The 14,369-nt window shown below is 33.4% G+C and overlaps 1 protein-coding gene across 1 annotated transcript in view; it reads left to right on the top strand.

Annotated features, from left to right (window-relative positions):
* The window catches only part of CDC14A (cell division cycle 14A), a 57,852-nt gene that overhangs the window by 30,750 nt on the left and 12,733 nt on the right, over nucleotides 1-14,369 (top strand). The window contains 8 exon segments of the mRNA XM_035537234.1: nucleotides 848-914; nucleotides 3,191-3,253; nucleotides 6,109-6,196; nucleotides 8,043-8,273; nucleotides 9,810-9,948; nucleotides 12,567-12,723; nucleotides 13,552-13,667; nucleotides 14,189-14,236. Of these exon segments, the coding sequence (XP_035393127.1) occupies nucleotides 848-914; nucleotides 3,191-3,253; nucleotides 6,109-6,196; nucleotides 8,043-8,273; nucleotides 9,810-9,948; nucleotides 12,567-12,723; nucleotides 13,552-13,667; nucleotides 14,189-14,236 (909 nt within the window).

Here is a 14,369-nt window from a genome sequence, read left to right as displayed (position 1 = left end):
GGAGTAAACTGTAATATGAAACTACCAAATTTGTAGCTTTTAATTTTCCTAAATCAACTATGTTTTCTGTGAACATTGCTTGCTTAAAACTGCTGTAATTCTGCTCTTAAAGAATGTGTGAGTATTTTACTCTTTAAGCACTTGAGATTGAAGGACCGTATTGATACTACAAATTTCATACTAAATATAGCAAGTAGATTCTCAAAAAACCAAAACCATTCAGTGAAAGATTGAAATTTTGAATAAATTATTAAAGATGTATCTGGCTGAAACCTAGTATTTTGTTATTCTCACAAATTGCAGTTCTTAACATTTGTGATAAGATAGCTTAGAGCAAAACTAAAAAAGATTTCTTCAATGACTGATTAAGAAGTCACTGTTAAAATGCAGACTGGTCTGAAGCAAAGTTTGAGAAGTACTTTTGCTTTTTTCCACAAAACACGTTGCTGTTATTTTTCATGTTGGTGCTTGTTTTTATGTTGGTGTCTTACTTTTTGAATATGTTTTGCTTTTTGCCATTCTATCATCTTTAAAAGAGGAATTTGTTGTTTTCAGAGCGGCAGAATCAAGGTCGCATAATTTTCAATTTTGTATCTATTCCATGTGGGTACCTGACAAAAACATGCACTTAACATAATTTGCAGTATCAACTGTATTTACACTGAGCTACATCCTTGGTAAGGGTGTGCTTTAGCATGAATGAGCTGGTAAAGCAATGTTGTCTTGGAACTTTAATACAGAGTTCTCAGAGGGGATTGAATAGCTTGAATATATTTTATTGTGTGCTGTCTTTCCCTAAGTTCTAAAATAATAATGTTTATATTAATTTAATTTGTTAAATCTATAGGGATGCTTCATTTGGGAACTGCACATACAATCTCACGATCTTGGACTGTTTACAGGGAGTAAATAAGGTAATCATGCTTTTCCTTAGCAAAACAGGTTTAAATTGACTTTTTAAAAAGTGAAGTAAAACACTCTTAAAATACATCAGAAGAAAATCTGGTTTCAAAGCAAGATGCATGTCAATGAGTAGTGTACTGTCATGAAGCCTAAGTTGCTGAGAACTGTCTTTGAGTGGAGACAAGGGAAGAAGGGAAAAGAAGGTTATGTTTCTGCTTGGTTAGCCTTTGATAACTTTCTGTAGCTCACTTTATGCATTAGAATGTGCAAACATCCCAGGCCCCATCTCAGGGTGGGGTTGCAGGTAATGCACTAGATCTGCTAACAAATTATTTAGAAACATAAGTTGATAAAATCAAGGTACTTCGGTATTCTGTGATTTAATCTAAGCACTGTTTTCTTGCATATTTTTTTTTGTGGATACTCCATTTCAGTGTTTGACACCTATTCTTTCCAGAATTGTTTAAAAAGAATGAAAACTAGTGTTTCTTACTAGTGTTACGGTGTGTCATTTAAAAAAAGTTTGTCAACTTGCTTGTTAAAGCTTTGCCTTGCATGTGCTGTGGTTTCAAAATATGTATAATAATCAATGTAAAAATTATGAATTTATCAAAAATAATTTGAAAAGCATAATTTAAATTGCTAAATTTGTGGTTATGGTCCTGGGGAAAATTAATCTCCAGTGCTGCTTTTTAAAATGTTATTTTACATTTTAATTGTCAACTTGGTGTTACAGTATATACTTGACACTGTAAGCAAAGATCAAATTTTGTTCATCTAATTTCCCAGTGATCTTGATGAGAGGAACAGGTTATATAAATGGTTCTGTACTGACACTTTATAGACTATTTGTAATTCTTAAAAGTATGGCAAAACAAGTGTTTCTTAAAAATTGAAAAAAGGACAGATCAAGCTTAATATTTTTAGTTCTGTGGGGGTGGGAAAGGAGCTGTCAGTTAACAGTAAGACTCTTAATTTGTGTGGCTTTCTACAGATCCTGAAATTCTATGAAGCAGTCAGTATGATTTATCTACAACAAACACGTCAAAAGGACTCTGAAAACCATTTTTTCCTCTTCTGTTCCCATAAAATTTATTGAATCTTTGTCCAATTCACCTACAGAAATAAAGCCGCTTTGAGCAGAAACTGTATGGCTAAATCTAAAGTAAAATCTTAGTCTACTTGAGTAAATTTCATGACTTTGTTGCATATATTACATACACATAATCCAGGGGGCCTACAAATTCTGGAGTGTAGCCATCTAGCCAGGCTTCAATGAAATACATTTTTCTAGATCTGCAATTCAAAGAAACCTCTCCGTATCTTAGGTTTCATGACAACGTTGTCTATTTAAATAAACTATTTTAGTTTTGCCTAAAAAGAAAGAAAAATATTTGTAGCAAAAAGTGGTGAATATGATTGTTTTCTAAAACTTAGATATATGGTCTTTTGTTAACACACCTTAATCATAGAATGTTGTGCAATGTCTATACTTTCCAGAATGTGTTAGATTCAGTATAAATATATGCTGCAGAAATGTATTTCTCCAATTCTTTGGAATAAATTTGTGGTATCGATAGCTTATTCATAGAATTGTTTTTAATATGGTGTTATATACAAATCTTTAGTACAAAATTGAGTTATTAAATAATAGTACAGGAATCAAACACAAAACTTAATTTCTTTCAGTCATGTAATAAATCTTGTCTACAGTAGTCTCAACTTCATTCTGTCAATGGAATTATTTGAGAGAAGTATTAACAACAAATCACAAAATACAGGTTATACATAGTACTTCTATCTGTATAAGATTTTTGACTAGATATTAGGGTAATAAAATCAGAGTGTCATGTTAAATACAGAAAAGCAATACACTTTTTTGTGCATTTTGGTCATAAAATATAGAACGTTAAATATATTCAGCACAGAAATTATCAAATGACTATATGACAAAAAGGGAATTACTTTTTGTCATCTGCCTTAAAGAAAAAAAACATAGGAGCGTGTGGAGACTCAGTTTTAAGATTTAAGTGATATGCAACAAACTTATGTCACATCATAATGTCTTTGAAGGGGAAATAATGAACCTGATGTTTTTGGACCTTGTTAAAGGTTTTGTCATCTGTGTTGTTAATCTGTGCAAAATTGAATGTTGTCTTAACATAGAGACTTCAGTAAACCAACAGCACAAACATTTAGTGATTTAGTTTTAATTTTTAAGAACAGCATTACAAAATGAGATTATAAATCATGTTTAAGAATGAACTGACACCTTGTTGCCTTTTAGGCCTTACAGCATGGATTTTTTGACTTTAAGACATTTGATGTGGATGAATACGAACACTATGAGGTTTGTACATTTAATGAGTTTAATGTGTCTGGTTTGCCTTAAAATAAGTTAGAATACCTAGTATCCCACAAGTTTAAAATATATTGGAAAAACATTTTAATTCAAGTAAAACTCAGTCTTTGCATGTACGGTAAGTACATGAAACCACAACACAGTTCCCTTGGTTAGGTAATCGTTGGAAGCCTACAGATATCTGAAACTGTATTCTGTCTGAACAATATGCAAGATGAATATCATTACAATGCGAGGCACTGAAATTGCAAGAAATCTGTTTTCTCATAGCCTTCCTGGCTTCTGGGACTGCTTTCATGCTTTCATGCTTTCCCATTCTTCTTCCAGGATATGACTCCAAGTCTGTCAGCTGACCCACATAATCTGTTTTCTTTCAACACCTGTGGAACAGCTTCTTGAGAAGCTTTAGTCCTAGGTATATGATAAATTTTTGTATAGCCATATAGATTAAGCGCATTCTGAGCTCACTTTTTTTTGTATCAGTGCATTATATGGGGATTCTAGTAATTAAAATACATCTAAAAGATTTCCCTAATGAAGTCCCAGAAAGCTAAAATGTCATTCATTTTTCTGCCACTTGTCTTACAAGTTAAGAATAGATGCTCTGGGTGGCTCTGGATTCCTTCAGGACTTTATTCTGTAATTTAAAATGTAAACTGTGTAAGTTCTTCTCATCTCTATCTTCTAGTAGTCAACAGTCATCCCAAGCAATATTGCTGCAGAGAATCTTTGAAATATGCTCTTGCTGCACCTGTGAGCTGTGCTGTGTCCAGAGGAAATTCCAGGCCCAAAGTGTATATCCAGATTAGTTGGGTGTTTTTGTCTAATATTTTCACTCAAAAGAAGGAAGAGGATTTTTAATGAAGACAGTGACAAACAATGTAGTTGTATTGGAAGTTATTTTTGGAGCTGTCGATAGTTCTTGCTATTGCATTGGTTAGGGAGAAGGATTTACAGACTAGAGGTGTACTAAATGTTTGAATATATATTCAACTCTCTTCTTAGAGTTCAGAACATTAGCATAGCTTGAGAAATTAGTGTAGCCTTTGATGAACTACTTAGTTTTAGCTTAATCTGTGTATAACAGTAAAATTTTGTTCTAAAAACGAATGGTGGGTGGAAACTCTTAGGAATGTGTATACGTAGTATACAATGAGCTGCCTGAAAAGAAAGTATTAGAACAATTGACTAAAGCTGTATACAAAACAGCCCTATTATCTTGTTTAATGCTTAACATCGTTTTATATTTCTGTGAAATGTATGCATGTCTGAATGAATCCTGCTCGCTGTCTGAGTTTGTGAGAACTTGGAATCCTCTTTAATTTTTTTGGCCAATCTTTGTGTGTCTTCTACTATTTTATGTATGATGGTCAGCTTTGTATTTTAGATATGTATACTGTGCTGTATTTCTAGAACTTTAAATGTTCCATCTTTTTGCTATGTTAGATCTTCAGATGTATAGTTGTGTGGAGAAAAGTTGCATAAGATTTAAAAGGAACAGGCTAATGGAAATTCAGTTTCATCTATAAAGATGAACTATAGAGTTCTTCCATCTTACTACACTATCAAGGCAGCTAATTCCCCTTTTGTTCATCAAGTTCTCAATTTGCTACAGTGATATTTGCATATAGTGCTGAAAATATATATATATATATATATATGTATATATACACACATATATATATATAGTTCAGAGTGGTTAAAATTTTTAAATTATTCACAAAAAGCTGTATACTACAAAGAACTAATTAACTCATAAATAAAACTGGTAATGCAAATATAAAAATAATTCAGATTGATTGAACAGAATTCCTTTAATAAAGGGAGTAGAGGTGCCATGATATTGAGATTGCAGTCTGGAATAGAAATTTGTGTGTTGCGAGGAGCGGTCCTGACTTGGCAGTAAGAATCATTTCACTAGCCCTTACGCAAGCTTGTTAACTTACTGGAGTTTTTGCTGTCTGAGGATATTTGGAGCAAGCCTAATGGGGTTACCTAAGCAAACAGTTGGTGAATTGATTACAGTAATGCCCATTATCAGAACCTTTCACTCATTAAGATGTTTTGATGAGCTGAGAGCAAAAAACACAAGCTTCATAATGCAGTTGAACTGAATGCCATGTCCTTAAAAGTCGTGCTGACAATAATTGCATTGCCAAATGAGGAATGGGCAGTCTTCATTTAAAAAAAAAAGGCATTCTTCAGTTTGATCAGTAAAAGAATCACAGAACCTTTCTGAAGTTTTCATTTAAAAATGAAAAGCCATTTTTGCAAAGAGATGCAAAACCTCAGTTTATTTTTTATTTTTTTTGGTTTTGATCTATATTTTGCTTCTGTGATTGCTAGCTCATTAGAGCTATGCCAATGTGTGAATTTCAGTTTCTAGAGAGAAAGGATAATTGTTTTTGAAGGCTAATTGTTCTTTTTAATTTGGTTTCCATGAATTGGCTTTTTAGTGCCTACTTCCCAGTGCCTTACAGGGAAGCATTTTTCCATATTCTTTGACTAAAACACACGGTAATGCTTGTGTTTGCCAGCAATATTATACATAGGTGTCTTAAAACCCCGAGTTCTGTACAGGACAAATACCTTAGATATAGGATCTGCATTTATTTGAAAAACTTCAGCAAAATTTGTCGTGGCTTTGTTTTATTAAGAGACTTCTGAGAAACAGCTTATGTTTAGTTCCTATTTAGCTTATAAATATAGGACAAACTTATATTTGAAGTGTTTTAATGCAGCAAGAACATAGTAAAAAAAAAAAACATAAGGAACAAACTAATTTTTTACACTTTTATCTAGAGATATTAAAATGTTTTTTTCTTTCTTGCAATTTTTTCTAGCGAGTAGAAAATGGTGACTTCAACTGGATTGTTCCAGGAAAATTTCTGGCATTTAGTGGACCACACCCAAAAAGCAAACTTGAAAATGGTATGGTTCAGGGTTTTAAAGTGTATATTTTAGTGCTATTCTTTGAACTTTTTTTGTAGCATGTTAAACATATGTAGTAAATGAGCAAAAGATCATAGATGTTTATAGATTGTCTTCAGAAATAATCATGCAGTGAAGATTTTGTATGCAGTCATAGAACTTAATTTCAAAGGTCTCTTCTAACAGTCAGTGATTTCCATCCAGAGAAAAATGCCAGAAAAACTCAGGTACTTTACTTATCTTCTGGAAACTGACGTCTGATAGGATAAGTATGCAGAATTAAAGGTGAGTTGCATAAAGTAAAGGAAGACTGTATTAAGGGTTTTGTAACAAAGGCAAGGAAAGTCTTTAAAAAGAAGCTTGTCTTTCCTACTTGGGATAATGGAAAGAATATACGTAATTCTAATGAACATATGTAATTCTAATGGAATATAAAAGAAACTTGACTGACAAGGTAGAGATTTGGTCCAGCTAAAAGGAAAATCAGTCATATTTCTTGCTTAATTTCACCTCATTCCTTGTGCCATACTATTTTGTTTCTAAGAGCATGTTTTCTGAATATCTACCTCTTCACTATTGCTCTCTCATGTTTACTCTAATTGCACAATGTGTCCATTGAAGATTTAATCAAAATCTAGGGAGATAATATTTTGGTTGGTTTGGATTTTCCCCTAGTCACTGTTAGAGTCACTTCTTGCAGAACATCTTCAAAAATGATCTAAATTATTCTGTAGAATCTGGAAAACTTATGTTTTTAACATGTATATAACTGAAATACTATTAAATGAACACTAATGCTTATGATCCAGTTATGAGAGTAAGTACACATTACAAAGCTACATTTTTCTCATTATGCAGTGACTCTAATTGCATTTACCAATGCATATATGACTTGTAGAAATGTCCCATGAAATGTCTCAAACCTATTTGATCTAGGGGAAAGTTAAATGTAGTAGTGCTGTTGTATTGGTGGGGATATAATGTGGACTAATTTCACCTGCACCTTTTCTGCAGTTTTACACTACTTACTACCTAGGCAGCTGAAACTTAAAAATATTCGATTCAGGAATGTGTGCAGATACCAAGAAGCTGCTTAATTTTTGAGTGTAATTGATGTGGAGGGAAGTAATTGTAAACCTATTTAAGAATCAGAAAAAAAATATATGGGCTGAGGTGAAATCTAGCATAAATTAGCAGAAACTTATCAAGAAGGAGCTGGGAAAAGAAAGTAGTTGGCAAATTAAAGGTAAAGGAGAAGTAAACTAAATACAAATTTGATGAGAACATCACTTAATCCTTTCTTTTCTCTCTACCTTTATGAACGCTTCATCTAGAGGATCATATTGTGTCTCAATTGAATCAAGGCAATAAAGCTTTTTTTCATCACAGTAAAGCATAAATTTTTCTGGCACTACTTTACCCTTGACTACTTCTCTTGTCCATAATGTAGATCACCAATCTGTTTTCCTCATAAACACAATTTGTCCTATTAAAGCATGTTTTATTCTTACGATGAAGAGCTGTTCTGAAATGCTATATGTAGTTAGCTTTCAAATATCTGTAAATCTCTACAAGTAGAGGGGAGTGGGCTAAACAAGAGGCAGTACAGTGCTTCAGAAATGCTGTGCTTTTTTTTCTGATTTCTTTTAATTATAGCGGTCTTCATGAGCATTTTGTGGGCGTTTTCAATATCAACAACCTTATTATTCTGAATAAAATATTAAAACATCTTCAATATTAGGATGTTTACTAGTCAAAAATTTTTAAAAGGATTTTGACTAGCAGGACATTGAACTTCATTCTCATAAAACAGTTGTTGCAACACACTTTGCTTTGTTTTTTATAGGTTATCCTCTTCATGCACCTGAAGCCTACTTTCCCTATTTCAGGAAACATAATGTCACATCAATCATAAGGCTAAACAAAAAAATTTATGAGGCAAAACGTTTTACTGATGCTGGGTTTGAGCATTATGACCTGTTCTTCATAGACGGAAGCACACCAAGCGACAATATAGTTCAAAGGTTCCTCAACATTTGTGAGAATGCTGGTGGTGCTATCGCTGTACATTGTAAAGGTATTTGTGCTTATTTATTTCTCATACTGAAGTTCAAAATAAGTATAAACGCATAGAATTTATTTCAAAACTTTTAAAAAAATGATAAAACCCTGAAAAATAACTTATTCTTGTGAAAGTAATATTGCTTTATAATTTGACTAAATATGACAAATACCAAATATTTTTATGTATATATTAAGCTCTTTCAGCCTACACTACTGCTTACAGAAACTGACACTGTTGTTCATTGTTCTGTTTTGTGTTTTTTTCTTTTTAGTATCACTTGAAGGCATGAGTTTTAGTTAATGCAGACTTCTCTTTTGCATTATTCTTTCACAGTTAGCATTATACTAATCTGCTAGGAAATGCCAAAGACTGAAAGGGTTTCTTTGTGCTTTTGGGACTGTTATTCTACATTTTTCTGTGGAGCATAACTTCTGCATTTCACGTTACTGTGAGTTATTGTGATGCCAGTATTTCAAACCAGCCTATGTCAGCATATCAGCTAGAAAATATACAGAACATGCTTAGTCAAGAAGGATTAACAAAGGCTCTGAAGGGTTCATCTTGATATATGTTTAAAGAATTGTGTAAGGACATTGTGGAGACAAATGTCTTGCTGATCTGAAACAATAATAGTGCTATTCAGTCAACATTGTTGTTTTGTTTTTTTCTCCATGAGCACTAAAAATGCATGTCAGGTAAACAAGCTTAGTTGCCAGCAACTTGTTAGTGTGGCAGAATTATATGTTGTTCAATACATATTGCTTTTTATATAGACAGTTCACTTCACCAAGTACAGGGGAAGAACAGCTCTAGGCACCAGTATGTGCTGGGACTCACCTGGCTGTGGACAGCAACTTTGCAGAAAAGGACCTAGGAGTCCTGGTGGACAAGTTAGCACGGTGCCCTTACCACTAAGAAGGCTAACAGTATTCTTGGCTGCATTAGGCAAAGTATTGCCAGCAGTCAAGAGAGGTGATCCTTCTGCTCTACTTAGCATTGGTGAAGCCTCACCTGAAGTGCTGTGTCCAGTTCTGGGCTCCTCAGTACAAGACAGACATGGACTTACTAGAAATGGTCCAACATAGGGCCTGATCGAAGGACTGGAGCACTTCTCCTATGAGGAGTGGGTTGGGACCGTTCAGCCTGAGAAGGAGCAGGCTTAAAGGGGTGGGGGAGGTCGATAAATATCTGGAGGTACAAAGGTATCTAGATTTACTTATTTAACTAGTTTTGCAAGTACAAAATCCAGCTTGGTCACAGTTTTCCTAAATATCAACCCTTAAATGTTTGAGGTAGAAGCGCATGAGGGAGAAGAGTGATCAGTTGCATGTTTTCTTAAAGATGTTTTTTTTGTAAATATGATATACTAGTTCATATATGTACAGCACTGAAATCCAATAATATGGCAAACAGGATACTGAATCAGAAATCTTCTTCAAATATTAAAGTGGTAAACAACATTATTAAAAAGTTGTCTTATATCTTATACTTGAATTTGATAATTAGGAAATGCTTATGACTTTGTATGTAATATTTGTGTTTCTTTAGCTGGCCTGGGGAGAACAGGAACACTGATTGCCTGCTACATAATGAAACACTATAGATTCACGCATGCTGAAGCCATTGCTTGGATAAGAATATGTCGACCAGGCTCTATTATAGGACCTCAGCAACACTTCTTGGAGGAGTATGTGTATTTGATTTGCTACTAAGAATCAACTGTTTTTCTACATCCTTATTCTACATCTTTATCCATCTTGTGCTATTGTTTAGGATCTATTTTCTGTCTTCTAATGTTGTATATTACTGCCTGTTGTAACATATTTAAGTTGAGATTAATTTGAGATTGAGGTAGAATTTACTTGTTAGCAATCATCTTCTCTGGAGCGCTGTGCATTTTGTTGCCTTCAGGGGCAGAGGGTCTCAAGACTGCATATTTGTGATCTGGGGGGCTTAGGAGATAAAGACGAACACATTGGCAGTATAAACTCCAGGTGTAGATGTAAGATTAAATCAACAATAAAGATTTATTAAAATGTTAATATAGAAAAGATATACTTTAAAGGTATACGTCAAGCCTATGATGATACTTGAATCATGCTATAGTAATAATTGACTCATTATTTTTATTGTAACTAAGGATTAAATAAGTCTGTGGTGGACAACTTATGCTCTCTGTCAGATTCCTGGCATAACGTATGAACGTTTCTGACCTGGAGCTAATGTAATTATTAGCAAAACATAATTATATGGTTTTAATATGGCTCCTTCTCAAGGCTCCTTCTCAAATTTGACTCTATGCTTTATTTTGAAAACACTGTGTACAGGTAATTTGAATGGGAGATTCAAGGTTTGATCCTGACTGGGTCTGACTGGAAATAGATAGTACAATTACACTGGCTTCAGTGATGTTGATGTTAGGTTTAATTTCATAGTGACTTCTGTGTTGAATTACTACTGTAATAGCTGATATTTCTGAGGTGATACATTCTGTTGTTTAGCTGAAGGCATTTTCATTGTTATGAGGAAAAGATACTGTATAAATACAGTAAAACATTATTTGACCTTGCATCTAAAATAGGATACCAGAGAAAGTGTTACTGTAACTCCTAACAGAAATGGAGTATGAATTAGGATTCCTATTTACATTCTACTCCTTGGAATGGATACTCATTTATTTGAGAAATGGCCCACCATTGTTCAAAATACTGTAAATCACAAACTTTCACGAATCACAAGTGCTCACTGAAGACGGATCAAATTTTTCCACACCCTGCTGATCCTTGGTTGATGAATTTTTAAAAACAACTTCCACTAAACAGCAAGAATAAGAGAGGAAGATATTAGGTGATTAGTAATTGCTGTTCACTTGAAGAACGAGAAATACAGTAACTCTTTTCTGCAGTGGCCTTGAAACACTCGGTTTGATTTTATAGATAGCCAAAGATCTTTCAGACTTTTTTCATTAGTATCTATATCACTTATATCCAAGAGTTGTTGTATTGGTCAGTGAGAATTTTCTATTGTCCTAATGGCAATAGATACCTGTTTTGATATTCAGACAAAATTCAAGTGATATCACCAGTAGCCTCAAAATGGGAATGAGGAGGAAGAAGCTAACATCGGTTTTATCAGTCTAATATGAAAAGTCTTGGTCTCAGGACTGCAAAATTGCATCTGACAAAAAGGTTAAATCTTACAAATTTGCTCTCCCAGCCTTCACAGATGTCAAAACTTCATCTCCTTAGGTCCTTTGAGGTTTATCGAAGGAGGTTTTGAACAGTGGTTTTTTTTTTTTGGTAGGAAAAAAACATCACTTGGGTAGGAGGGTATCAAATGAGTTCGCTACTGTGAATGCGATTAATCTTGAAAGACTTCAGAGGTATTCAAATTCAAGCACACCTTATAGGCTACTTTTATTAGGTGGATTTAGTGGTTTTGTGTGCTTCCCCCCTCCCCCCCCCCCCCCCCCCCCGACACACTTTGTTTTCTTGGGATGTAATGAAATCTTTCAGGAAGTGTTTACCTTTCCCATTCGTTATTGTGCAAGCTTGGGCAATTGGCTCAGGCTACTTGATTCTTAGGCTTTACCTTAATATTCTGTTTTCAAAGAAAAGTTTCCGGTGAAATTATCTTCTCAGACTTTTTTCTGTTCAGTTTTAAGAAATTAATTTTGTTATGATAATATGTAATAGGATCTCAGTTCTTGAATTGGAACTTCCATGTATAGAAGCTTGACAGGTATCTATCCAGCAAAAGCGTGCTAAGCCCAAGTACGTAGCAATTAAATGATGATTATTTTTGCCGCCTGTCTAAAGGATATAATCTTGTATTTTCTGAAAGTTGCTCCTAAACTCCTGTTAAACTTTTCGTGACTATGACCACTTTTGCCACACAATATCCATATACACAAAATTTATGCTGACAGTAAGTTAAAGTGTGGTGTCATAGTTTATTCTACCCATTATGTGTATATAAAAGAATTAATTTATATGAATTTTTAAAATGACTTTTAAGAGCCTTTAAATGCTATGGCAATTCATTTAGTTAATCTCTTTTACTATTAGGATTTTGTAAAATGAAGTTTTAATTTCTTCGATGGCTACAGACTTATTTAGAGATTAAGTTTCTTTTATTTTTTAACCTTCAAAGATTTTTTTTAGTGATAAAATGAGCAGATTATTTATTTTCAGTTGAAGATGCACAGAGGATTCAAATGTTGTCAATCTATAAAAGTAGCATGTTTCCATATTGTTTTTATCTGTGTGCAAATTTATTGATATTGATTTGTTTTGAATCCAAAAGGAAGCAAGCAATGTTATGGCTGGAGGGAGATCTCATCCAATCCAAACAGAAACAACGAGTAGTTGATGGAAACATTAACAGAGTTCTTTGTGGCTTGAGTGATATGTCAATCACTGACAACTTGAACAAAGTACAAGACCTGGATCAATACAGGGAGGTAAGTGTTCATAAGAAGAATTTCAAATAAGCAGAGATAGAGCTGATCATTATAAGTAGCTATAGATCACTTCTAGGTTTGGGGTTTTTTTGGACTTTTATCTTTTTAAATACATGACAATTAGAACAAATCTCAATTTTCTCAAAACCAAAAAAGCTTGGATTATATTTAAAACTTTCTGTGAAATATATGTAAAAGTGTAGGTCACTTCTGGTCACTTATACTTCAGGAAGGTTTGTGTAATTTCAGGTAAGTCTTCCACAGTTTTCAGTTATGGTTTTTTGTTTGTTTGTTTTGAAAACATAGGGGATAAATTTTCCTAATGGAAATCTACTTATTTCAAGCTTCTAGCTGATAATGCATGAGTGTATAGATGTCCATCCCTTTACTGCAGTGTTGTGGATTACTGCTGTTATGTGTACATTTGGGGTAAGGATCTTATAATTATTTATTGTGAGGAGAGGCATGAAGTGTCAGCTAAAGTGAACGTATTTCTTCTTCTGAACTAGTAAAAACTTTAAACTGTTAATAATAGTTATGGAGGAAAGAGTTAGAATTCAGGTACTATAAAAACAGACTTATTTAAATACGTAGTGGCATTAGATTCGAGCATCCTGAACTGATTTTGAGGTTAGATTGTGCATTTGTACAATGACACGCTTTATTCACTGAAACTGTACAAAGATTAGCATAGTGCCCCATGAATGCAAAAGATTGTAAAATATCCTTTTAAATGTTAATCTTTGCAAAGGAGATGTTCATTAGTTTTAAACTACATTGCTCTTAAGAATTTTGTTTATTTCTTTGCTTGCATACTTTGTTTCACAGAATGAATTTGAAGACAAAGCAGGTATGGAAGCAAAGAATGGCATGACACAGGGAGATAAGCTTCATGCCTTAAAAAGTCGGAGAAGGACATGCTCTACTACAACTGGAGCTCTGAGGTAATTAAATAATTCTGTGGTAATTTGCAATTTTAAATTCACTCTATGCTATCAGATCTTTATAGCAAGTACACCGTTTTGTTTAAGCAGTGGTACTAGTTGTGCCACTTCTGTGGTGGAAATTTGTGTATTAGTTGCATATTTATTTTAATAATTTGTTCTTTTATTTTCTGTCTTCCTGTTCAGGATAACTACTTACTTTTTAGCAGCAAAAGATAAAGCAGAAAATTATTTCAAAACCTTCATACTTATGTCTATGTAGCATTTTAAAACTTGTCCCTAACAAAAACACTTCTTAATTTCTGTAGTTTTTCTGTCTTGTTATATCAATTTTGAATCTTTTAGGGTCTGTAAAAATGTAAAGTTTGGAACTAAACCCGCAGTTTCTTAATACTAAATGATCTCTGCTGTTTAAATTAAAATTAAGTTAGTTTCATACTTTAAAGCCTGTGTGAAATATGCAAGTATACTTGAAATAAATTAACCTTTGATTTTTAAAATGTCTTCTCTCGTTTCTTTAGGCTGCAAGAAATGAAACTGCACACCAGGTCCATATCTCAACCTTTCAGGTATTAACCTTAAGAAATTATTTAATATATTCAATTATAGTTCTAAATGTATACCACTTTAGTCTTCTGTATTCAGTGTTTTGAGTTATGCATATCACATCAATTGATTAGCAGTTTCAGACTTGTGAGAAAT

The sequence above is a fragment of the Cygnus atratus genome, chromosome 8 (assembly GCF_013377495.2).
Source record: "Cygnus atratus isolate AKBS03 ecotype Queensland, Australia chromosome 8, CAtr_DNAZoo_HiC_assembly, whole genome shotgun sequence".
Taxonomy (NCBI): Eukaryota; Metazoa; Chordata; class Aves; order Anseriformes; family Anatidae; genus Cygnus; species Cygnus atratus.
This window is presented reverse-complemented; position numbering and strand designations above follow the sequence as displayed.